This window comes from Podarcis filfolensis (assembly GCF_964270895.1).
Source record: "Podarcis filfolensis genome assembly, chromosome: 11".
Classification (NCBI taxonomy): Eukaryota; Metazoa; Chordata; class Lepidosauria; order Squamata; family Lacertidae; genus Podarcis; species Podarcis filfolensis.
In genome coordinates, this window is record NC_139613.1 from 55,034,606 (window position 1) to 55,061,881 (window position 27,276).

At 42.3% G+C, this 27,276-nt stretch overlaps 1 protein-coding gene across 1 annotated transcript; it reads left to right on the plus strand.

Moving 5' to 3' along the window:
- The first annotated feature begins 4,454 nt into the window (after positions 1-4,454).
- Positions 4,455-23,990, plus strand: LOC310744971 (fructose-1,6-bisphosphatase isozyme 2). The gene is made up of 7 exons (XM_083577120.1): positions 4,455-4,816; positions 10,171-10,333; positions 10,783-10,875; positions 12,327-12,467; positions 13,319-13,456; positions 20,187-20,306; positions 23,580-23,990. The coding sequence occupies exons 1-7, from the start codon at positions 4,644-4,646 to the stop codon at positions 23,775-23,777; spliced, it is 1,026 nt and encodes a 341-aa protein (XP_083433246.1). The 5' UTR covers positions 4,455-4,643; the 3' UTR covers positions 23,778-23,990.
- Positions 23,991-27,276: the final 3,286 nt, after the last annotated feature.

Sequence of the window (27,276 nt, forward strand, 5' to 3'; positions counted from 1 at the left end):
GGTTAATCCAGAACATGGATGGAAACTGTTATGGCCTCTTTTTATTTCAGCTCACATGCAGCACAGTTAACAGTGGTCATCTCCAGCTTTGGGAGTTCACAATTTAAGGCTCAACAGCATGAGAGTTAGATAAATGTGTTAAATGGTGAATTGCATTTTTTGTTGATATCTAGACTTTGTTCAGACCACTGGTCTGTACAGTTTCTCCCAACTGCACGATCACATCAAGATTCCTCTTTTGTGCTGTGAGCTAATCAGTGTGCATAGGTGCAGGTAACTGAAAGCTACTTCAAACTCGCACACATACTAAATCAGTTAAACCAGAAAACAGGTAGCTCTAGATAGGCAGTGGTGCCCACAAAACAATAGAAGAAATGGAGAAATCTGTTAATCTCTACAAGCCACACAGAAATCAGCACACATTTTAGTTTCTCCTTTGCTTTCTGTAGAGAGGAAAGCATAAGAAACTCATCCTCAAAGGAAATTTCAAAACAAATGATCACCTAGAGCAGCATTTGCTACACCAGTTACTGTCCTTCCAAGTGACTAAAGAACTTTGGCATTTGGTGAAAGGTCAGTGTCTCTCATTACAGATGGTGTCAGTAACACGGACTACTTGCATCTGCATTCACTTGGAAGAAAATAGCATCTCGTAGGAGCTGCTTTAGCCCAATGGATAATAGAAATAAGTAATGACTTGTATTCTATACAGGTGGAATACAGTATATAAATCCAAGATATGCATCAAAGAGAGAGACCCCCAACCTCCATGGGTTCCTGGTGTCCCACATTCTCTGGGGCTCCTCCATTTCTGCAGTACAGCAATGCCACCCCCATGTGTGTATGCAAGAACATGGGTGTGCCTCTGTTAATGTGAATGAGAAGAATGTGGGCCAGTGGTAAAGGGAACTTCATGTGTGACTAGGCATTAAGGAAGAACTGGGCCATGTTTTCAAAGCCCACTCTTCTGTGGCCTTAGGAAAGAATAATAGAATTGAACGATGTTAAGCAGTTTTCATTCTTATTATATTTTCCATAGCGTTTTCATGAAGTAAATAAATGGAAGGCTGCAGACAGAAAATGGACCTTATCAGAAAATTGCATTTATGGACCAGTCTTACAACTCAGTAGGCCCTCACCTCATGGCTGACTACACAAAAGTACCGCCCAAATGCTGGTAGATACAATGGTGCAAATATGAGACAAGGATGCAGTCTTAATCCATATTCTATTTAATTGTTCCATAAAGTTTAGTGTTGTCGGTTGTTGTTGGTTTAATAAGTTCCTTGAGAACTGCAGGATTTGACTGCACATTAAGCCGCAAATCTAAACCATAATAATCTGCAACAAACAGGCATTACTTCTAAGTAAACATAAAATATGGCTGAAGAATGTTCTAGTTGGGAAATGCCAAACTTATCGCTGCACTTCTATAGTATATGCCAACATACATACAAGGTAAGCATCTTTAATATCATGCCTTCTTTAGAGATTCTTACAATTCAGCTTTGCAAGCTACTACACCAAGATACCCCCAAGCTTTTAAAGACTTTATGGTGTGCTTTGGTCACATTTCACTATTGGGTTCCAACTGGAAGATGATTCTTACCATGGGTGACAAAATAAATAGAATCACTCAGTTTGCGGAGTTCAAGGGCCACCAGATTGGAATCAACACAGAAATGGGTGTCCAGTTTGTAACATCATTGCTACCATTCTACAATAATGCTGTTTTGTTAAAAAGATACTTCAGTGTCCTAAGAGAAGGGGAACAGAAACCATAATGAAGAGCAAGAGCACTCCACAAGTCTACAGTAGATCCTCCTTAGGCGCTTTTGGATATTGCTAAATCATCACAGGCACAACTCTCCTCTTGCTGAGTTAAAATTAGACTTGCTTTGGGCCAGTTTCAAGACTCTGAGAAAGCTCTTCGTTTGCCATCCTGCCCTTCTTACACTGCTACTGCCGACTCCATTCTCAGGCTGATGCTTTAATCCTGCCCTGGATATTCAATTCATTTTGCTAGCCAATGAAACAAGGCAAAACACACGCAACACAGTTTATTTGGTTCATTTAATTTATATCCTGATTTTCAGTACCAAAATATACATGTAAAAGCAGAACGCAATTCTGTAAATCAGTTGTGCGCAACCCATCAGTCCACAAGACAAATTAGACCCACCAGCCCAGTCCATTTTGGCTGAACCACACCCACCTTTTCTGCACTTGACATCACAGTGTTATGAGGGTGTGTGTGTGTGTGTTTTTTTTTTTTGCAGAGTAGTAGTCTGTATGCAAGATAGTGAGAAAGCCAAAGCCTGAGTTTAGAGTTGAAAGTTGCAGTAATCAGGGCCAGAAGCAACAGCAAGCTGGAAAGTCAGAGCAACACTTGAGAGCAGTGTTTGTGGTCTGTCTGAATCCAAGGCTGTGGCTATGGAAGAAGCGATACCTTTTTGAGATGTAGGCTTTGGTTGTAAAGGTAAAGGACCCCTGACAGTTAAGTCCAGTCACGAACGACTCTGGGGTTGTGGCGCTCATCTCGCTTTACTGGCCGAGGGAGCCGGCGTTTGTCCACAGCCAGTTTTCCTGGGTCATGTGGCCAACATGACTAAGCTGCTTCTGGTGAAACCAGAGCACCGCATGGAAACGCCGCTTACCTTCCTTCCAGAGCTGTACCTATTTATCTACTTGCACTGGCGTGCTTTCGAACTGCTAGGTTGGCAGGAGCAGGGACCGAGCAACGGGAGCTCACCCCGTCGTGGGGATTCGAACCGCCGACCTTCCGATCGGCAAGTCCTAGGCTCAGTGGTTTAGACCACAGCACTACCCGCGCTCTGTTTGTACAAATGTGTAAATAAGCCATAAACCATAAAGACATCACAGACTCCACATGCCTCATTTGAAAAGGAAACACAAACTCTGGGTAACGACCTGGAACCTCACACTGCTCTGTGAAACAATATAATTCCAGGCACAGGAAAGTTCAAGCTGGAACAATTCAAAAAGGAACTCAACCCATAGCTGCAATTGCTTTGTAGCTATGGCTCAAATTTGACACTTACTGAAGTTGGCACCTTACAGACAGGTGCCTAATGTGCCACTTTAGATAATATGGGTTGTGTTCTCATTATATATTTCATATATAACATTTCATGAGTGGGAAAGTAGCTACCCCCTGTGGTTCACTTTGGCAGACAGAGCTGTCCAGGTGTCACTCACCAGTTGTCATAAGATTCTTCCTTTGCAGGCTGAACTTTAATTCAGTGCTTCAAGCTGCAGCTTGAAGTTTCAGTCATGCGATGTCACATGACCCGAAATAGGGTTAGCCACTTCTGGATGCAGCCTTCGAATCTAATGACTCACTGCAAACAAACAATACTGGGGTAAGGGATAACAGAACATTAGTATGATGCGCTCCAATTATCAGACTCCAACCCTAATTCTGACACCCACCTTTTGTACCATCTGCAGTTTTCAAATTGTCTTTAAAGACACACCCACATAAATGTATTATGGTAGTGCAGTTTACTTGCAGGATATAAGTAGGGCATGAGTAACTGAGGCCAGGTTGATTTTCTCCAGGAAAGAGACCAAGTCATCCAGGCAGCTGATAAACCAGTCAAACTAGTTGGTGAGCATGTGATTGGCCATGGTCTTATTGGCAATAAATGCCACTTGTATTCTGTGGACAGATCGTCCTCGTTCACATAGCTAACTTGCATCACATATACTGCTTATCAGGTAAAGATGTGGGTGGCGCTGTAATCTAAACCACTGAGCCTCTTGGGCTTGCCGATCAGAAGGCTGGTGGTTCGAATCCCTGCGGAGGGGTGAGCTCCTGTTGCTCTGTCCCAACTCCTGCCAACGTAGCAGTTTGAAAGCACGCCAGTGCAAGTAGATAAATAGGTATTGCTGCAGCAGGAAGGTAAACAGCGTTTCTGTGCGCTCTGGTTTCTGTCACTGTGTTCCGTTGTGCCAGAGGCGGTTTAGTCATGCTGGCCACATGACCCGGAAAGCTGTCTGTGGATAAACACTGGCTCCCTCGGCCTGAAAGCAAGATGAGCACTGCAACCCCAGTCGTCCTTTACCTTTTTTTTTTTTTACTGTTTATCACTGACATTTTCCCATCAGAAGGACAATTATTGTTCTGAGAATTTTGTTTTTAATTTTTACAAAAATCACCTAGGAAAAAATCTAAGGGGAAGGGGGACAGCAAGGGGGGAATTCAAAGCAGTTCACATAAAATGGTATAAAATATTCATTAAAATACAAATAAAAATGCAACAAAACACTAAACAAAAAATTATCAAAATATAGTTAAAATAAGTTTGAAAAACAAATGTACATGATTACATAGTTGGGTAGGCTTGCCAAACCAACTTTTTTTTTTTAGCCGGCATTGAAGGTTAAGATTAAGATTAATAGGATCTCTTGCAGACTGGAAAATTCAGAGGAGTTGCACTGCCCATCTATTCCAAGCCTGTAAGTCACATGGGCTCAGGAACCTTTTACTAAACCGCTTCTCGTATGCAAGCCAACTGCTTCTTCTTAAAATAAAACTGCCACTGAAGAGCAGCAACACTGCGGGTGCAAAGGAACTGCTAAATTCTAGTGAAGAAAACAGACCCTTTTCACCAGCCAAGATGTCGGACAGAAGCCCCTTTGAAACAGACATGTTAACCCTTAACCGATATGTCATGGAGAAAGGACGGCGGGTTAAAGGGGCCACAGGAGAACTGACCCAGCTGCTGAACTCGATGCTCACTGCCATAAAGGCCATCTCTTCAGCGGTTCGAAAGGCAGGCCTTGCTCATATGTGAGTTGCACAGAATTGGGGAGGATAAGAATTGTTTTAAATATAAAGGGGGGGGGGGTGAGCGTTGGGAATTCCTTCTTTTAAACACAGCATGAAGCTTTTAAACTAAATGGCATGGCCAGAATAGCAGTATGGGAATTCCATGTGCCTGGAATGAAAGGCGGCTAGTATCACAGTCACGGTGTATGTTAAATTACAGAAACTCCACAATCAAATGGTCACTGATTTTAGTTTGGCCAAAGTTTTAAGAATAACTACTGCAACTAACTACTGACTGCTTTAATAATGGAGGTGGCAGCACCTGCAATTACCTGTATTACTATTTACTTTTAAAGAAATGGGAATAGGCTGCTTTTCTTGTGTGCCCCACTTCTGTTGCCATCAAGGTCAAACAAGAAGGTCAAGCAGTTAATTTGGCTTAAGGTACAGTCAGAATTTACACAGTCTGAAGTGATTGGAATGACACTGTCTTCATTCAGCATGGACGTACATTTTGGCCATTGTATAGAAACCCACTCTTATAAAATTCATATTAAAACGAGTGACTCATTTCTTCATCTCATGCATAAATTTTAAAAAAGAAATTGTCACCTCAACTCTAAGTGGCACTATACAAAATGTGAGAACCTCAGAGAATAGTATACAAAACATGCAGTTATTACACATCTTTATTCAGAAGCATATCCCATTATGTTCAGTGGTACTTAACTCCAGTTGCTAGACTACAGTTCCTATCATTGCAGATTACCATTGGCTGGTGCTGACGTGAACTGTAGTCCAACAACATCTGAAGGATATATCCTTTCTGGTTAAAGAGTTATAATTAACCTTATGACAATGTTAAATGTAAGCTAGTATAAAAACAGCTTTCAGAGAGTATACTCCGATTATTAGTTTTGTTTGGTTGGCTCTCCCATTAGGCTGGAAAAATACTGCCAAGGAGAATCTTTGTTACACAGTAATTTTAACTGTTCCTTGCTTTTGTTCAGCAACAATTATATATGGAAGTTTCCCCACTAGGAATTTTGTGTGGAATTGTCATCCTTCGTTTATTCCAGGGGAACCCTATCCCGTCATTGTGTTCCTGTGTTTTAGCTGTGATTCTTCCATCTGTCATGCTCTAGAGCAGGGGTCAGCAACCTAAGGCCCATGGGCCACAAGCGGCCCATGGGGGTCGTTTAACCGGCCCATGGACCCCCACCGCCCGCTCAGTCGGCTCCCATGCTCCTCGCTAAACCGGCATGGAACAGAGCAGGGACCGCCTTCTGCGATGCTGGCCTGCTTCCCATAGGGCGCAGGAAGCTCCTGCAGCCAATGGGAAGCTACGCACACCTCCTCCGCACTGGAAGGAGCACCGGAAATAGCGTTTGCGCATGTGTGTGTGCGCGTGCACACTCCAGCTCACTGCAGCGTCTGCGGGACCGTGAACCAACCCAAGCCACAAAAACTTTGCCGACCCCTGCTCTAGAGCTAGGGTCTCAGTACAAAGAGGACAAAGCTTTTTACACAAATGCCCAAGAGAGCAGAGTTCAGGATGCAGCATGATCTCAACAAGCCAGACTCAAGGGAACTCACTCTGAAACTCACCTACAGAAACTGGTGCTGATACGGCCGGGAACCTCACCAAGATGTGAGAGTGGAGAGACTGTACCTCCGCAGGCACATACCTTCACAGGTGGCGGAGATGCCCTAAAATCCAACCCTTCTGGAGATATGCAGAATAACTAAACAGGTATTAGAACTCACCCCACAACTGGCCCTACTGAACATCTTCCAAGATTATAATGACCACTCACATTATACAGAGCTTATAACCTACCTACTCTCAGCCGCCTCATAGCCAGACATTGGCGACACTTGTCAGAAGTAAACCTGAACCAATAACTGTCTGGGAAATGACCTTGCTAGAAAAGCTAACCAATAAGCTGAAATTGACACAGGGACAAATAGAAGAGGACACCTTCACCCCAGTATGGCTCCCCTTTATCACATACACAGCCCATCAAGACAATAAGAAGAATCCACTGACAGCATATGAATCAATCTGGCTTACCTGCCCCAACAAGCCCTCCCCCACTCACAAATGCAAAGAAACCCCATTGCAGCCAACCATACCCTGCCCCCAGATCCCTCTCACTACCAAGGAAATGTAATAAATGAATAGAAAGAGAACCTACCTAACTGACACTGACACAAAACCCCAAACATACACTAAAGAAAAGAATATAAGCCTCACCCCCCTCTTCTTCCCCCAACCTTATACTGGACTCAACACTAATGTCTCACTATTTGTAAGTAAGACTGTACCACCTGAAAAAAGGCATGAGCTTTTGTAAACCAAGAAAATCTTCAATAAAAATAAATCTTAAAAAACAAGCCAAACTCAAGCACAGAGAATCAGTCTAGGGCCAAAACATTACAGTGGTACCTCAGGTTACATACGCTTCAGGTTACAGACTCCGCTAACCCAGAAACAGTACCTCGGGTTAAGAACTTTGCTTCAGGATGAGAACAGAAATCGTGTGGCGGCAGTGGGAGGCCCCATTAGCTAAAGTGGTGCTTCAGGTTGAGAACAGTTTCAGGTTAAGAACGGACCTCCGGAACAAATTAAGTACTTAACCCGAGGTACCACTGTATCCGGAAGCAAGGTCAGAAAACCCCGGCCCAATCTCAGTCTCACAGGGAGCTCAGCCAGGCAAGGGAACTGTAAGCAGAAACAAAGAACCAGAAACCTGCATTGTTTCCAGCAAAAGGAAGACTCCAGAAGGAGGTCTTAAATACTCTGGCTTCCTAAGCCACTCTCTAGCCACAGCTGCTGACAGTGAAGGACCATCAGGCACACCTTGCTCTTGAGTAGACCCCGTAACTCTGGGTCTGTAGACATTACATTGTGCTCTTTGGCCTTTACCTGAAGTTGTTGACACGGTGCTTTCAAGGACTAGGGCCTATTCTACCTCCTCTTTTGACAGCTCCAGGGGTTCCATGTCTGGTATCGACCTAGAGGTCCCTCAGGGGGATCCAGAACACTGGATTTAGGGGGCTCTGTCTGCTCCTCATGGTTCTGGACCTATGGGGCGTCTGGTTCATGTGAGGCGTCTGGCATCTTTTACCAGACAGCAAAATATCTGTGATTCCCCCGCCCCCCAAGAATGGAAATAGTAGAAGAATCTCCACAAGTTTACATACCTTTAGCACAACTTCTGTCTTTTTAAAAGGGTGGTTTTTTTTACATGGGCACCGATGTATCAGGAAAGTGAACCTATCGCAGATCAGCCACACATATTCATTATTTGTAAACAGTGGTTTAAGCTTTTAGGATGAGCCCGACGTTATTGTTCTGCATTGTTTTTAATTGTATTTTAACTCTCTTGCAGTTTTGTTTGCACACCACCCCGGCTCTATATTTTATTTAATATCTATATGACATTTGCAATGGGAGCCATTTTATGAGCCAATTTTTAAAAGCAACTTTTTAATTATGGCTAACACACTTTTTCATCATATCTGAAGAAGTGTGCATGCACACGAAAGCTCATACCAAGAACTAACTTAGTTGGTCTTTAAGGTGCTACTGGAAGGAAATTTTTTTTTGTTTGTTTTGACACTTTTCAGGCTATACAGTAGTCATAAGTGTGTGTGCCAGAGGTGTTTAGTAATAATTAAAAATTCGGTGAAACAAATAAAGCAGCACCTACCTCAGGGTTTGTAGTGAATGTGTGATGAGCTTCAAATTGCCCCATCCATAGCATAAGTAGAATGTACACGCAGGAACTCAATACTGTGCATTGTCAATGGCAATTTTGCTTGCAGCTTACAGTGGAAGAGCAAAGACCGAGTAGTCCTAGGAGGCAAAATAAGTCCTTGTGAAGAGAAGCAGAATTGCTAAAACCTAACTCAACACAGGTGTGCACGTTGAGCCATAAAGCCAACACCTGCAGGGTTTACTTCATGTGATAATGACCCCTATTTCCCCAGGGTTTGCAAAAGTTCCAAGAGTTGTACAGTTGTATATGCTAGGGACATTCAAGTGAACAAGTCATGTGTGAATCCACTTTCCCTGCCATACATTTATAATGGCATTTGCCCACCCCTTCCTTGTCTCTAAAATATTATGAACACTTCCAAATGAAGTAGTATTATCTATTTGTTTTTAGAAATCTGTATGCTGCCCTTCAAAATTTTATTCCAGGGCAGGGTACAACATACTTCACAATTAAAAAATAAAACAATAAAATATGGACATGAAAACACTAGAGCAGAGTGAAGTCATAAGCTGGAAGCTTGTGAAAGGAAGTAGATACATCTCTTGAGAAATGAATACATGCTGAAGACTAATCAGTCAGGCGGCCAAATTGTTATTGTGCTGTTGTTATTACTCCATATTATCCTACTGCAGTCGTTAAGAGTCGTCAACAGGCTCATCACAGCTATCTGCCAATCACCCATTCCCACCACCCTTCTGAGTAATACCCCTCCCCACCTTCTCACTATATAGAAGGATCTGGCAACTTCTGTTTCAGTGTATCTGAAGAAGTGTGCATGCACACGAAAGCTCATACCAAGAACTAACTTAGTTGGTCTTTAAGGTGCTACTGGAAGGAAATTTTTTTTTTTGTTTTGACTATGGCAGACCAACATGGCTACCTATCTGTAACTGGATCCATATTTTCTGTTTTTAATTTCCAGGACAGAGGCTTGCATTTCTCTTCCACAATTTTTTTTAATCTGTTAAGATTGCATTGTCTCTGCTCACTCGCACACAAACTATTGTTATCGTGTTTAGAGTCTCAGGTCCAGCTCACTGAATCAATGGCAATGTGTCAGTCTTCACGTCCGAAGCACGCTTACCCGAAATCAAATCAATAAGGCTGTCCTCTGAGTGCATAGGAAAGGGCATAGAAACTTCTATTTAAGCTTTCTTCTGCGGTATGAGGAGAATATTTTATCACTGATAGTTGATTCATGTGCTATTAGGTCCATACAGCCATTGCATCATGATTGTAATTCTCTCTTGACGGTGTTGTGCAAATACAGGTTAGGATCACCCGTGTGTCGTGGGGATTATCCTCAGGCTGTCAAGCAAAATAAAACTATAGTGTATTGCTATAACTAGCATCCAGCTGAGTTTTCTGAACAGATGAGTTCCAACACAGGTTTTAATTTAGATTTATCACTAGTAAAAGGTTTGGGAAGTCCTTATAAATCTGGGGCAATTACATGAGGGACAGTTTGAGTCATGTCAGTGTGAAAGTCAAGTAAAAGGGAATAGTAAGGAAATAATGTAAAACAGTATTGCAGTATAATGTGTACTTTTCGGTGTTCCCTTACTATAATAACGAAGCCCTTTCCTATAGGTTCGGAATAGCTGGCACTGTGAATGTGACTGGGGATGAACAGAAGAAGCTTGATGTTTTATCTAATTCTCTGGTTATTAACATGCTACAGTCCTCCTACAGCACATGTGTCCTGGTCTCAGAGGAGAATAAAGAAGCTATTATTACTCCAAAAGATAAGAGGGTCGGTACACATTCAGATTGACTGGGAAAAGGGGCTGTTCTCTCCTTTTAGCAGCAGATGGCACAATTGTATTTCTGAAGAGAAAAGAAGTCGTTTGCCTGAAAGATGCTAAACTCAACTGCATACCAGAAAGGGAGACAAATTTAATAAATGGAAACTGAGCAATGGGGTCTGTGTGATTACTAAACTGAATAAAGTGGTATGTGCATGAAATGTACAAAATTGTAGTTTTGTGGAGGTAGTTCTGAGGCAGTGTTCTCTGCCTCTCAGAAAACTATAATTCACAGGGTTCTAGGGAGGGTGGTGAAACCATGAAAGTTATACCAGCGTATTTTAGTATAATACAAAATTGTTTCAGTGCGTAGTACTCCAGCCAGATTTGAAAGATTAAGAGAGAGAAAACATTTTTATTTATTTGCTTTTCATTTGATTCGTCCCTCCTCTTTCAGGGTAAATATGTCGTGTGCTTTGATCCACTGGATGGCTCCTCCAACATAGACTGCTTAGCTTCGATAGGAACTATATTTGCTATTTACAAGAAGGTAAGTTGAGAAATGGAACAAAATGGGGGTTCAGCCCTCTTCCTCCTCACCCCTAAATGCATGATGTCTATGACATAAGTGTGTATCACTAAATGCAGGCAAATTGTGAAATAGACTATGACTTGAAAGTGGAGACAAGGGATGTACCTTTCCCTCTTTATTTGTTTTGTAACACACAAAAAACTTTAATAAAAACTATTTTTTAAAAATGGGAGTTTGGTAGAATTTATTCCCAGAAAGTCGGTATGGGATTGCAGCTTCAAGTCTCAAAGCAATACTACAACATTATTAATAGGGGTATGGAATGTAAAAATATGGTGATTCTCTAATTATTATTTGTTAAGGACATTAGTAACTTGGCAGCATTTTTTATTTTTATATCTTCGCTATGTTGTGGGTATCCAAATAAATAGTTTTCCTTGCAAATGCCATACACATACTTGCGAACTCCATGCTAATGATGCAGAAAATTACCCCTAGAACTTGAATCACAACAACAACTCTATGAGGTAGGTTTGGCTGAGAGGCAGATTGTATATTAATTTCCTAAGATTCAGAAAAATTCAGCACACGATGATTGGGTGAGAAAATGGGCTTGTGAAAGGGGTCTCCATGTGGCAAGATTGGAAGTTAAGGTGCCCTGGAAAATGCTAGAACTATTCACAATATTCTGAAGTTTGAACAGCAACAAAAATATTTTAACATGTACAGAAGCATTGTGAATTGTTTCCAAGAGTGCTTCATTAGATGAATATTCTATTGCCGCTGAGCTGGGCTCAGTTCAAGGTGTTAGTACTGCTGTACAAAACCCCATACAGCAGCCGATCCATTCTGTACAATGCAAGAATTGGTCCTTTGGTGTGGTGGCACCTAGCCTTTGGAACTCCCTCCCACTGCATAGCAGACAGGCACGCTCTTTACTCTTTTTAGCACCTATTGAAGGCCTTCCCTTTTCAACAAGTCTTTTATCCCAGCCTATTTACATATTGGATTTGAAATGGCTTTCCTTGCTCCTGTTTTTATTATTATTAAATTGCTGTGGGATGATTAATGGGAAGCAATTGGTGAGTGAAATAAATAGATAGATGATAGATATAGATAGATAGATGATAGATAGATAGATAGATAGATAGATAGATAGATATAAAATGGCAGTAAGCGGACAGTGTTATTTTTAACTACTGCTGGATATGCCCCTCCTATGGTTCTCTATTTGCGGTTTGTCGCTGAATTATCACTTGAGATCCTTTTACAAAAATGCCCCCAAACTCTATCTCGTTATATCGGGTGTCGATACAAACCTTTCACAAGTCCCTGTTGTACAATGTGCGCCATAACTGGGAGAGAGTCCTATTTGAATTAGTGGCTTTATTTTTCTTCTTCTTCAAATGCGTTTTAATAATAACAGCAAAATACTTGAGATTTGAGTACAACCATCACTTTCCCCTTAGACATCAGAAGATGAGCCTTCTGAGAAAGATGCCTTGCAGCCTGGGCGCAACATCGTCGCAGCCGGCTATGCCTTGTACGGGAGTGCAACCTTGGTAGCTCTTTCCACAGGGCAAGGAGTGGACTGCTTCATGCTGGATCCGGTACCTGTGCAAACATTCATTACGAATACTATTTTCTGCCGCCCTCTCGTATTCATGTGAAATTCACCCCAGCCTTTCAGCATTCATTTTGAGTGATTTCATTGCTTCCTGCCCTCACTTTGCATCACAATATCATCGTAATGGGAGTGCAATCCCTTATTAGGTAGCTAGAAGAACAACTACCGTATTTTTTGCTCTATAAGACTCACTTTTTCCCTCCTAAAAAGGGGAAATGTGTGTGCGTCTTATGGAGCGAATGCAGGCTGCGCAGGTATCCCAGAATCCAGAACAGCAAGAGGGATTGCTGCTTTCGCTGCGCAGCGATCCCTCTTGCTGTTCTGGCTTCTGGGATTCAGAATATTTTTCCCCCTTGTTTTCCTCCTCCAAAAGCTAGGTGTGTCTTATGGTCTGGTGCGTCTTATAGAGCGAAAAATATGGTAAATTATGTCACCAGTGAGAAGGAAGAATTCGATAGAGAAATGCTGCTCAAGTCTCATCTGATGGGTGCTTCAAACAAGCTGCAAAAAAAGTAACGGAAAGGGTGAGGGCAGTTGAGAGTCAGGACATATCTGAGCACCCTTTAAAGCCCTCTTTTTCCACAGCAAAAAAGCAAATATTACAAATGCGCCATAAGTTCCCTGGACTCTCTTTTTGAAAAGGAACTCATATTGCAATCCCATGCATGTTTATTCGGAAGGGTGTTCCATTGGTCTCAACCAAGACTTGTTACTCTTTGAAAAAGTAGGGAGCATGTAACTGTATATTAGGGTCGTAACTGGACAAGCCTCAGAACGTCAAGGAAGTAAACACAAGGCATTTATTACTCGTGACATGCTTTAACTATTCCGCAGGCTCTCGGCGAGTTCATTCTGGTGGAAAAAGACGTAAAAATCAAGAAGAAAGGGAAAATCTACAGCCTCAATGAGGGCTATGCCAAGTACTTTGATCCTTCAGTGACAGAGTATTTACAAAAGAAGAAATTTCCTGAGGTAATATACCGTTTTATTGAAACTCTATCGTGGGTGCTACTACTGTCTGTGAAACTGGGCAAATCTCATCATCGTTATACATAATCATCATTATACATAAAGCACAGTTTACGCTGGGATACATTTTATGTGGGCATAGCTAGTTTTTTTGTTAACCGTTAAGCTTTTTTTTGGCAGATTGCCCCCAAAAGTTGTTGAGCTTTTTTGGGGGAGATAATGGGTAACAGGACATTACAGGGGGGGGAAACAGAACCTCAGTTAATTTAGTATTTTAAATGGAGCTCCCCCCCCCCCGATACGTCCATGACATTTTATCTTCCGGTACCATGGAAATCCTACACCGTAACAATTGCTATTTCCTTTGAGAGGGAATGTGGCGCTGGTGCCAATGGAAGCTTGGGGGGTCAGGATTATTCAGGGGGAAGGTTGCAATCTTGATTTAGATCCTCCATGGCTGTTATTTTTAAAGCAAAAGGCAAGATACATTAAAAGCACATATGAATTTAATGTATCATCTTTCTTGCTTGCTTCTGCTCTATCTGGCTATACCAGGGGTCGGCAACCTACGGCCCATGGACCGGAAGCGGCATGTGGAGGTCATTTTACCGGCCCACGAGCCGCCCCGAAGTGAGTTTCCCGCTTGCGCGCTGCACTAAACCAGTGCAGCGTGGGGACTCGCTTCCACGGCGCCGAAAATCGCATCTGCGCAGACACCAAAAATTGTGTCTGAGCGGGGGGCGGCGCTCACACACACATGTGATCCGGCCCACGGAGGGATCTCTGTGGGACTGATCCAGCCCAGGCAAGATAAACCTTGCTGACCCCTGGGCTATACCTTCCTATACCAGTCCCAGGCACTTCCCAGCGGTTCCCTTCCTCTTCCTGTAACCTAGGTTGTTACATTTCCCTATCCTTGGGAACTAGGTGAGTCAAACATTCAAGTCAACGTTGACACCAAACCACAGAAGCGAATATAGAGCCATGTGTATTTAAATTGCAAAGTCGGAGCCTTGAAATATGAAAATGCAGAAAGTGCACTCACTTTGCAGGTGAAATAGCTGTACAGTGGTACCTCAGGTTAAGTACTTAATTCGTTCCGGAGGTCCGTACTTAACCTGAAACTGTTCTTAACCTGAAGCACCCCTTTAGCTAATGGGGCCTCCTGCTGCTGCCGCGCTGCCGGAGCACGATTTCTGTTCTCATCCTGAAGCAAAGTTCTTAACCTGAAGCACTATTTCTGGGTTAGCGGCGTCTGTAACCTGAAGCATATGTAAGCTGAAGCGTATGTAACCAGAGGTACCACTCTATATGCTGTTAGACTCTATTCAAACAAACAAAGCTCCTCAATCTGTGTAAAATAAATGCACCATGTTAGACACTTGTGGTTCCTATCTCTCCCAGAGGACCACATTCTCTTCCCTTATCTCTCACTGACGCTAAAAGGGTGCACTTTAACTGGGGACAAACTGGATCGCAGCAAGAGAGGTCAGAACATTGGTTGTTCCCTTTGGTATGGGCAAATTGCAAGATGCTTGCAACATAAGAAGTCTGCATCAGAAGCCTCAGTTATTTGCACTCAAATCTACTTTAAATAGAAGGGAACAAAAGTCAATGTTGTCGTATTTGTTGATTTGAGAGTTCTTAAGATGTGTCTGCAAATGAAGACCCATGACAACATGTGGCAGATAAGGGGCAGGCAAAGGAAAGAGTAAGGTGCTTAGTGGAGATTAAAACATTCCTAGACAAAGGCAGCTTCACTTAGCTTCAGCTGGAAAGGAGTGAGGCAGCAAAACAGTTACAGCCTTCAAGCCACTGAAAATACCAGTACAAATGGTGACTGTTATGTGTGTGTCCAGTTGACACATGACTGCCGATGTGCGGGTCCTTTTGAACCCAGAAGAGGGCAGAACGGGCTTATGTTCGCTCTGCCAACATGTGCAGAGGCCAGGAACAGAACCCCTGCGCGAAATGTTAACTGCCTGCACTCAGGAAGTCTGCATGCACATGGCTGTTTATTCACAGCTTTCCCCTAACTGTTAAGTTCTGCATTATATTTGAGCTTTAAAGGTAAAGGGACCCCTGATCATTAGGTCCAGTCGTGAGCGACTCTGGGGTTGCGGCGCTCATCTCGCTTTAATGGCCGAGGGAGCCGGGGTACAGCTTCTGGGTCATGTGGCCAGCATGACTAAGCCGCTTCTGGTGAACCAGAGCAGCGCACGGAAACACCGTTTACCTTCCCGCCGGAGCTGTACCTATTTATCTACTTGCACTTTGACGTGCTTTCGAACTGCTAGGCTGGCAGGAGCAGGGACCGAGCAACGGGAGCTCACCCCGTCGCGGGGATTCGAACTGCCGACCTTCTGATCGGCAAGTCCTAGGCTCAGTGGTTTAACCCACAGCGCTACCCGTGTCCCTTTGATTTGAGCTTCAACAGCATGCAAAAACTGCTTCTGGAACTATAGTGGGATGTAGTGCAAGTTTAGGACTCATTTCCATGTTATTTGCTTTCAGAGAAAAAAACCTGTTTGTAAATAATATAGATATCAGCAGTGCTTTTTTTCTGGGGGGTACGCATTCCCCTAAACATTTTGTGAATCTTTGCACTTTTGTCCATTTACTGTATTTATTTTTCCCAATTTGAACTATAAAATGGTGATTTTCTTGAGTCAAAGTGGGAGTTCACCTAAACATTTTTGTAGAAGAAAAGCACTGGATACCAGTACTAAACTTGCGTTCTATTCCACTATAGTTTCAGCTTTGGCTTTTACATCATATGAAAGCTCAAATATCATGCAGAAATTAACAGTTAGGCAAATAGCAGTTTATGTGACTACAGCCCAAGTGTTCTCAAGGGACAGCCCTGATTTTTATGGAGCAGCCCCCCCCGGCCAAAAAACACAAAAACCCAGAGCTGTCCTTGTGCTTAAAGAACCACAATTTAAAATAAAAAAATTAGGTAGAAAAGAACTAAGCAGCATTTCCTTAGTATCAAGTATCAATGGATTTCTTAATGGCCTTCCACTTACATGGATCTCAGGCTGGTCAACAAGGCAGTAATAAAACATGAAAAATCAAAAAGCTACTAAAATAACACAGCAGAGTCTATCAACAAGCATAAAGCAGGACTTAACAACGGGCAGGATTCTCCTATAGGATTGTCAATTTACACAACCAACTCTTAAGTATATTTATTCGAAAGCAAGTCTCACATTTTTAAATTGGGTTTCCTCCAATTAAGCGTACCTAGGTTTGCTGTCGTCAAGACAGATGTAATGCAAAACCATAGTTTACTTTTACATAGTGAGCTTTAGAATTGTGAACTGTCCCTTCCTTCCTGCTATAGTCTATGGCCTAATTAAAATCAAAATCAAAATCATTAATTCACTCCCCGCTCCTTTCTCCTCCTTTTTCTCATGACAGAAGAGGAGATCAAAAGCTTTTTTTGAAGTTTTAAAGTAACCAGAGTGCCTCAGGTCCAAACTTGAGAATCTATAGGTTCCCCAAGTTTGGACTTAAATGAGATTTATGGTTATTTTAAAAGTTTAAAAAGTAGATGTTTCCATTTTTTTCCTCTGACATACACCAGAGCAGTGGAAAGAACTGGGAAACACAAAAGCATGTGACTTGGACACAAAACACTTCTTAAACCATAGCTTAGCTTAACCTCTGAATCTGTCATTGGGGTTCCAAGACCATGACCTCCAATTACCCTTGTAAATTTGGTGTTCTTTTTTTTCTAATCTGAGGATATCCCTTTAAATAAATTCCTTGCATCATCCCCCATAGTGAGATCATAATGATTTCATTGCTAGCTGAATGGATTGAGGTAAAATTAGCCTTATGCAAAATGTATAAGCACTCTTTAGACTGGAAAGGATATTGTTTGTGCTGTAATGCATTACAGTAACTTACAGTTTCTTGGAAACAGAGAAGTGGGTTTGATTTTGTAGAAACCCGAACTGCTTGGCACAGGTTTCAAAAAGTAAGCAGTTGAGTAGGCACTTCTGTTTTATCCTGTCTTATTTTTGTAAACTCCGGGTACATTCGTCAGAACATGACCAGAAAACCTGACATTTAAAACCAACTGCTTGTGCAATTTGTAACAAACAAAAAGAGCAAGCACAAAACAAATCAAGAAAGTGACATCACTCTGTCACCATGCTACCTATATTTCAAACACGGAATCATACTGCGGAATCCAATGATAGTTCAGTTGTGTTCCCTAACTTGCTCTCATGAATATCAGTTCAACTGCCGTAATTCATATCCAGTAACAAAATGAAGCAGGTAGACGTAAACACGGGACGCGGGTGGCGCTGTGGGTTAAACCACAGAGCCTAGGACTTGCCGACCTAAGGTCGCGGTTCGAATCCCCATGACGGGGTGAGCTCCCGTTGCTCGGTCCCTGCTCCTGCCAACCTAGCAGCTCGAAAGCACGTCAAAGTGCAAGTAGATAAATAGGTATCACTCCGGCAGGAAGGTAAACGGCGTTTTTGTGTGCTGCTCTGGTTCGCCAGAAGCGGCTTAGTCATGCTGGCCACATGACCCGGAAGCTGTACGCCAGCTTCCTCGGCTAATAAAGCGAGATGAGCGCCGCAACCCCAGAGTCGGCCACAACTGGACCTAATGGTCAGGGGTTCCTTTACCTAGATGTAAACACACCCTGTACAAACCAGTTTAAGATGGTGCTATTTAGAATTTGAGCTATATGAGAAAGCATTTATTTGAAATGTTAGAACCTTAAAATCTCTAAGTAGCCAATAGGATGGCTACCTTCTCTCATCCTTGCCACCACCCGTCCGTCTCCCAGTAAGTCATAGTATATCAGAGTTAAACAGATGCAGCTCTCCCAGACATTTCATTGCAAAGTTATTGTAGAACTTTGGTCAGGAAACCAGGTGACAACTCTCCTTGTTCCACAATCATCATGATCACAGGGCTTCCTGTTAACGGTGATCAGATGCGTGGTTTTCGTTAGAGCTGCAGACAGCTCAAGCATCAATCACTGGGGTGGGTGGGGGAGGAGAGAATCACCTCCCAGTTATTCATTGGGGCTAAAGATAAAGGTAAAGGGACCCCTGACCAATAGGTCCAGTCGTGGCCGACTCTGGGGTTGCGGTGCTCATCTTGCTTTAGTGGCCAAGGGAGCCGGCATACAGCTTCCGGGTCATGTGGCCAGCATGACTAAGCCGCTTCTGGCGAACCAGAGCAGCGCACGGAAACGCCGTTTATCTTCCCGCCGGAGCGGTACCTATTTATCTACTTGCACTTGGATGTGCTTTCACCCCGTCGTGGGGATTCGAACCGCCGACCTTCTGATCAGCAAGTCCTAGGCTCTGTGGTTTAACCCACAGTGCCACCCGCATCCTGCTCATTGGGGCTAGCATCATGTAAAATTCTGGAACTGGGACTTCTTGAAAATTTCATGCCACATGGCTGAATTTTCCATCTTCCCTGTGTCAAGCTTAAGTAATTAATCTGTACTCAAAGCTAATGAATTGTTTAAAAGCAGGAGGTCACTGAATCACAATTACTGGATTCACTGCCTGAAAGCCACCGAGCTGAGTTTCAAAATTCTTTAAATGCCTGGCTGCTCTCTTGGCCCCCATTGTAAGAGTTTCGTCTTTTAAAAGTAAAAATGGTTCCCAGGTGCTGCTGGGGAAGTCTTATGGCCAAAAAAGAATGTTTCCTATGCAAGAAGCCATTAAAGGAATTGAAACTCCATCAGATGTCCCTGTAACCCCAATATCTCAAATAACCTTTGAAGCCTCTTGTAACAGCTGTGTATGTTGCTGACTTATAGGAGACTGGTATCTATGAAGGGAAGTGGAACATGCTGCTCTGCTGCTCACTGCAGAATCATTTCTTTTGAGTTTTATGGCTGGTACTTCCTCGTTAAAATGCAGGTGCAAAGCCAGGGACTTAAAAGCTGAGAACAAGTAACAGTACTTTCTTGGTTTTAAGCAAGAGCACAACAGATGGAACCAAGAAGCTTTCTCATGTTGTGGAATCTACCCCACAAAATGTGGGTAGATGACTCCTATTAGGAGCACTTAAGAAATGTTTGATTGAGTGGCATCACAGAGAACAATACACTTCTAGGATTCCAAGCAGAAGGAGACAAGTTACTACGCCAGTTATGATAATTCACACTATTGCTTTTTCAGGAAAAAAACATTGAATCCTTCCAAGTTTGTCAGGTAGCATCAATTCCCTTTGTCATCTGAAAGGGAAATCAATGAAACATGACCATTTGGCTTCTATCCTGATCCTCCACTGATACTGTTATCCACCCACAGCCTTTGCCTGCAAGATTATATTTCCTTCCTACAGCAGACGGGGATAACATGAGATTAACTGGTGAAAGAGCAACAACTATATCAGGTGTGGGGAACCCCTGGCCCTCCAAGTGTTGCTGAACTACAAATCCCATCAGTCCGGCAAGGATGGCCAATGTTCAGCAGCACATGGAGGGCAAAGGTTTCCCACACCTGGGCAGTGTCTTTGTTGGTGTTAAAAGCAAAAGTCCCATATTTGATCAAGGATTTAGCAATCCTTAATATCTAACCAATCTTTTATACTTTAAGCCCAAATCATCATTTCATGTGAGCAATAGTATTTTTGTGGACAGGTGTTCCTTGCATGGTTTTCCTCCACCTAGTTTCACCTTTTCCATTGCAAATCAATGTGTGCAGAAACTGGCCAATATATCTACCCCTCTTTTTCATAGGAAGGTGTTTCTCCTTATGGAGCCAGATATGTGGGCTCCATGGTGGCTGATGTTCATCGTACCCTGGTGTATGGTGGGATCTTTTTGTATCCAGCTAACCAGAAGAGTCCAAAAGGAAAGGTAACTTTTTCTCATCCCATACTCGGTGTATAATTATATTGAAACAATAAAAGAGTTTCGTGGCACCTCAAAGAATAACACATTTATCATGGCATCATGGCATCATGGCGTGAGCTTTTGTGGATAATAATAGTATGCTATAATAATATATTATATAATAATATAATTTATATGCCGCCCATGTGACTGGGTTGCCCACAGATCTCTCAGGATCCCGAAGGGATTAAGAAAATAGGCAAAATTATATATTTGTGAGCCTATTTCATTTGATTACAGAACACTTTCTCCGAGTCCTCAGTTTTAAAAATATGTCAGGGGTGGCAATGCAGATTCAACCACAAGTATTTCTGTTCAGGAAATCCTATTGGCTTATCTGCTGAATGATCGTAGGGTTTTCCTCTGGTGAAAAACAGAGCAAATACACAATCTTAAACATACTTGGACCGTACCTCTGAGTAAACATACATTTGATTGTATTGCATTGTATTGTTACTTGCAAGCCAAGTGACATAATAAGGGCTCATGCATCATTTTTGGATGCCTAATACAAAGTTGTAATATGGGCACTTTCCAATGCATATATGGCAATACCATTCATAGAATCTCATGTGTTATGCAATAAAGCTTTGTTTTTTAGTGCTACAATCTTCTGCATTTCTGAAATTACAACATGATGCCCACTGGGGCTTTTCTACCCAGCATGCTCTCCCATTATTATTTTTTACATCTGGTTTGAAGAATAGTTCTATAGAGCTTCCTGAGTACTTTGTAATTTTAGAGTTGGCTTTATCTTCCAGGGTTTTTTTAAAAATCTGATGGATCAATGCAGCTGCAAACATTTTATAAATAGACCAAATCACTGTAAATCTTTGTTTTTATTATAGACTTTTCCATTGCAAAATCATTAATTCTTTCCAAAAAGCAAACTTCTCTTTCAGATAGCATTTGATGAATAAAATAGCTAGGTGGCTTAACTGTTTTTGCTGCATATGTGTGAACTAGTGATTTACTCACATATTTTTTGTGCCTTTAAATCCTACCAATAGCATTGTCTCACTGTGTCCCTGGGATCAATGTCTTTGATTAATGTCCACCCCTGGCTTCAGACATCCCTTCCTCTTGTCTCTGTACAAAGAGTTCTGGGACTGGTAGTTCCTGAGAGATCATGTCACTGCTTAGGGAAGCCCAACTTGATCTCTCTCAGACTATTAGTATGATCTCTGTGTTCTTGAGAAAGGCCATCAGCGCACTGTTTAGAATACTGCTGGTTCTGCTCTAATGCAGCTTCTGATTGGCTCCAGTGAATCTCACAAGATCTGGAAAATAGGCACATAAATACAGCACATAAATATTTCTGTTAATATCCTTAAGTTGAATATCCAATTTAGCATCAATTCACTTCTCCCTAGCATTGTAAGAGGGTGGGCTCTGGTAAAGTTTGCCCTCCCCACCAAATACTTTAGCCCTGCCATGCAGTTCATTAGTGAGCAAAATTACAAGGAAGAGGAGTTTGGATTTGAGATCCCGCTTTATCACTACTCTAAAGATTCTCAAAGCGGCTAACATTCTCCTTTCCCTTCCTCCCCCACAACAAACACTCTGTGAGGTAAGTGGGGCGGAGAGACTTCAGAGAAGTGTAACTAGCCCATGGTCACCCAACAGCTGCATGTGGAGGAGCAGGGAAGCGAACCCGGTTCACCAGATTACCAGTCTACCACTCTTAACCACTACACCACACTGGCTCTCATTTCTTTGCTGGAAATTACTTTGCCTAAGCCTAAAAGATTGCACCTCAGCCTGTAACCCCAGCCAGCCTGCTGTGTGTGTTCCACAACCACAGCAAAGCCCCAATGAATAATAATTATTATAATAATAATAATTTATTATTTATACCCAGCCCATCTGGCTGGGTTTCCCCAGCCACTCTGGGCGGCTTCCAATCGAATATTAAAAACAATACCGCATCAGACATTAAAAATTTCCCTAAACAGTTGTCTTTTAAAAGTAAAATAGGTAAAAGTAAAATAGATGTCATCTGCTGGGAGGGCGTTCCACAGGGCAGGCGCCACTACCAAGAAGGCCCTCTGCCTGGTTCCCTGTAACCTCACTTCTCACAGTGATGAATTCAACGGTTTTCTCATTCCGAAATAGTGGTTGGACTTGTTAGTTCCACTGATTGAATTTCAGTAGCAGAATGCTCAGTACTAAGAAATTTTATAAGTTAGTTGTGGACTGAATTAGGGTTATACAAGATTAGCGATTCTGTAAGAAACAATTGGTTAGTGCACAAAATGTTTTGTGGCCAGGAGGGAGAGGAAAGATGCCATGGTTGAACTGGCAGAGAATGACTTGACCGGCTGTACTCTTGTACTATGAAATGCAGCCCGTATTGTGCATTTCTGGGCACAGACGCATGTTTGTGTCACATGCCTTTAACCTCTGCAAACTGCTTTGTCAAATAATGCAGAGTACAAAGGGAAACAGTACATGATGGAACATGGCCTTTTGCCCACCTATTCCTGAAGAGAACACAAGCAGTTTCAGATTCCTGGGCAGTTAAGAGAGCTGCAGGAGCCATTGTTAAGTTAGCAACAAGAAGTTACAGTAGTTTGGAAGAGTCCGAGAATGGATAAATAAGCTGGGATGCCAGGGTAGAATGTATTCCATATGGAAAAAAATAGCCTAATAGTATGTAAATTCCACTCCGGTGGAGCTGGGAGCTTTAGAAAAAAGTCTCCAATGGGAATTTTTCTACCCTAAGGCTCCTAGCTAGTGGGAGAGGGGCCCTTATCCAGTGACAAGATAAGGGAAGTGATTTTGGCAAGTTCTTTCTTCTCCAACAGAAATAAATGGGACTTAGAAGTACTTAACGTTGCCTGGATTGTAGTATTTTTAAATAATAATAATAATAATAATAATGATACAGTGGTACCTCTGGTTACATACGCTTCAGGTTACAGACTCCGCTAACCCAGAAATAGTGCTTCAGGTTAAGAACTTTGCTTCAGGATGAGAACAGAAATCATGCTTTGGTGGCGCGGCGGCAGCAGGAGGCCCCATTAGCTAAAGTGGTGCTTCAGGTTAAGAACAGTTTCAGGTTAAGTACAGACCTCCGGAACAAATTAAGTACTTAACCCGAGGTACCACTGTATTGTAATATACAGAGTATCTATAATTTGAAAAACTGTTTTAGTTGACAGTAAGTTCCCTGGTTGCTTTCTAAACTACCACCAACCACCTAAACCGAATAAAGGATTTTCTCTTCTGCCACAGCTCCGACTTCTTTATGAGTGCAACCCCATCGCTTTCATCATAGAGCAGGCTGGAGGAGTAGCTACCACCGGGACAGAAGCTGTGCTGGATGTGAAGCCAGAGTCCATTCACCAAAGAGTCCCTTTTGTTGTTGGTTCTCCGGATGATGTTCAAGAATACCTGAGCTTCGTGCAGAAACACGCAAAGAGCACCTCGTGATCTTCTTCTTTTCACTGCACACTGGGAAGAGGGTGATGCTTAAGAGTGAAAAAATTCCACCCTGCTGACAAGCAATAGAAAAAGCCATTTTTGTGGTTTTTTTTTAAATAAAATGGTTTATTTTCTGCTAATGCAAAATATGACACTCCTCACCTCCGTTTCTGTGATACACAAATAAAAATGCAGCCTGCAGAATGGCGATTAGTGAACCAAGTGAGTCATTTGCCATCTTCCTCCATTTGTCAATGTTCAAACCATCAGTTCAGCTAATCAGTCTGCTGCAGGTGTTTGTTTTCCATTCAGCCACATGAGACTACCCTTAGTCTTGTGACCTGTGAGGTAACATGTTTATTTTCCCAATTTTACAGTGGGGCAGCTGATCAAAATCAGAAGGCAACTGTCCTTGGCTGCCAGGCTGCAACGACTGGACTTTTGTATAACCAACATGACCCCACATTGCTCTGATAAAGATGGCCTCTTTGTTTTCCAGTTTGGTAGCTTATTTATGCTTATTAAAAGTATCATATCTCTAAGCATGGATTTTCTCTCCAACTAGCTAACATAGATCACTTCTGTATATCAACCCTCCCCTGTGTTTTCCCTCAAAGAAGAGGCCGTGTTGGTCTGTTTGGATCAAAAGTCATTAAAACTCTTGGATAAAACCCTGTTTATTCCACATCCAGTGCACTCCCAACCACTAGTTTGCGAAGCTGTATACACATGATGTGAGTCACAAATATCTAGCCTCTATTTATCTCCTTGTTTCTTATACATCCTGTATTTTGATGCACACACACACCCCGCCCAACCCAACCCAGCTTCGATCCAGATTGAGAAAAATGACTACCTAGCTGTTCTTTCAGCCAGTAATATGTACAGACCAACTTCAAAGTTAACAACAAATATTTCAGAGGAAGGCTCCAATATAGAATTGTTTAACTAAGAGTTGTTCACAAATTCATTTTCATTCAGTTTGGACTTAATTGGAATGCTGGACCTCTTACTACAATTGTTAAATTCACAAAGTATATAGCGGGAATAATAATAACATCATAAGGACAGCAGTTATGAATGGGGGAAGTGGGTTTGTTACACAAGACCCCCAAATCAACTTTAATTGCATAACGTGAATGTTGATGTTGTTGTTGTTGTTGATTTATATATGCCCCACCTTTCTCCCTGTTTTTTAATAGTTCTCATTTTTACATGAGTCCTGTCTCATGTAAAAATGAGAACTACTAAAAACATATTTGATGGGATGTGATCGAATCTCTCCCCAAAAGTCTGAAACTACCCTTGGTCCTCTGACAGTGGGTTTGGGTATATCATATATGTGTTTGTGAATATAGTACATGCTTGTTGCAGTCCTAATACACATAAACGCCTTAAGAATAACTCTCCTCACATCATTATGTGTCAAATGGATTTCAGAGTAGACTGTTCCTCACCATAGCTAGGGAAAAGCAGTTTCTAGTTTGCAGAGAAAAGAATAAACCCATGGGCACATGTCCAGCTGAACTTGAAACATAGCAACATGTGCACATACTCTGAGGAAATGCATAGATATATCTGCTGGAACATCTGAAGAGTCCAATAAGAGTCCCAGCAAAACATTAGCATGCAAACAAGTCTTCTTTGGAATGCTTGAGATTATTATCTCTGCCTCGCTGGCCCCAATTAGCATAGCACCAAGATGACTGAGTTTGACTGAAGCCTGAAGCTGTACTTCGTCAAGTGTAAAGGTTAAACTTTTGACGCGAAACCATTGTTTGCAGCATGAGTCCTGCCAGCCCAAACTTGCACAAGGGAAAGAACGATTGAGAGGCTTGGAAGAAGGCAAAGCTGGCAACATTATATGGAATGAAAGAGTATATGATGAATGTGCTATTTTACTTCATTGTCAAGGCAACTGTGCTCCTTGATTTATTGATTGGTTTAATTTACGACTGCTTCTCATGGAGCATCCGAATGTGATTAACAAATGTGTCTTAAGCATGTTTGACTCAGATATGATATCAGTGCCTTTCGTGTGGGTACATTGCATGATGTACCCACACGATGTACCTCATCCTAAGCACCTAGGTTTATTTCTTTTTGCAAAACAGCTTCTATGCATTTCGATTAATCTAACTGAATTTGCTTTTGAAATCCACTTAATTGGGTGAAACAGCTGCACACGCTTCCAGGATTGCCGTGGTGCAGTCAGGTAATTTCTGACTCTGTGGTCTGACTGCTCTTTAGGCAGTAATATGCATTGTATGCATTCGAGGTGGGAGGGTACCAACTTTTGGGGGGTCAAAATGCACATTTTTGGGGGGGAGAGTGTTGTGTGAATCACTCACTTCTAGCTGCTTTGTGGCTCTTCGTGATTTCCCCCCTCGGTGTGTAAGATGCTTTGTACTTCTGTTTGGATCAGGAAGTGGGTCAGAAATACCCTAAATAAATAAAAGAGGACCTGAAATTCTAAGATGAAGGCCTAACTTTAGTTTAGGAAATGAGATTAAGGCAATATGAAACCACTTCCTTAAAACAAATTAGGAATCTAAAGTCAAAAGGCTAAAATAAATTATGGCCACAGGGGAGAACAAATGCAGAAAATATTCACACAATTGACTTACGCATAATTTTTGGATGTAGCTTGATTTTTATTCTGAAGGCAGCTTCCACAGTGCACACTGCCATTCCTCATACAGAACACAAATTCAGGCTGTGAAACTTTGGATCTCAGCCCAGTGCAGTTTCTGGTGGCTCTAGCACATGCCCACCACTGGTGTTTGAACCTGAGTGCACATGGTGTTAGGCACAATCCACATGTACGCTGCATTTTTTTAAATAGAATGTTTGTGTACTTTCCCTCAAACCAGCTCCATCCAACAGAGATGCAACTGTTAAACTGAGATGCCTACATTTCAGACAGCCATTGCACATGACTGCTTCATTGAATTGGAGTTCAGGGCTGTGGGGATTACAGACACAGAAACAAATCAGGTAATGCGCATCAGGAGAAGACACACTGAAATATACTCAGAGTCGCAAAGTGATTTCATGCTCTTTATTCAGCTCATAGTGGTGAGGAGGAATGAATGAAAGTCCCCTCAAAGTATCTGCTTATATACATTATTTACACAATGGGCTGCACATGATTGGCTAATTCCGGAATTCTACTGTAAGCCAATCAGGTTGTGGATTCACTTCTATCTGGAGCATGATTGGGTGGTTTCTGCCAACCAATCATACTGCTGCATTGTTCTAGGACCAATCAGACTGCTGCCTTTTGGATCCTATTGTTCTAGGACCAATCAGACTGCTGCAGTTTGGATCCTATTCAACTCAGTACATAACACACGCCCGCACACGCTCTCTAGTGTGTGCAGCATGGGTCGGCAAACTAAGGCCCGCAGGTCGGATTAGGCCCAATTGCCTTCTGGATCCGGCCCATGGTCGGTCCGGGAATCGCTGCGTGGATCGCCAGCGTGCACACTCTTTCCCTCTCCCTCCC

Excerpts from the sequence above, each read along its gene's own strand:
- LOC310744971 (XM_083577120.1), top strand. The coding sequence starts at position 4,644 with ATGTCGGACAGAAGCCCCTTTGAAACAGACATGTTAACCCTTAACCGA. Across the intron at positions 4,817-10,170 it reads AAGGCAGGCCTTGCTCATAT|GTTCGGAATAGCTGGCACTG; the intron begins GTGAGTTGCACA and ends CCTTTCCTATAG. Across the intron at positions 12,468-13,318 it reads ACTGCTTCATGCTGGATCCG|GCTCTCGGCGAGTTCATTCT; the intron begins GTACCTGTGCAA and ends ACTATTCCGCAG.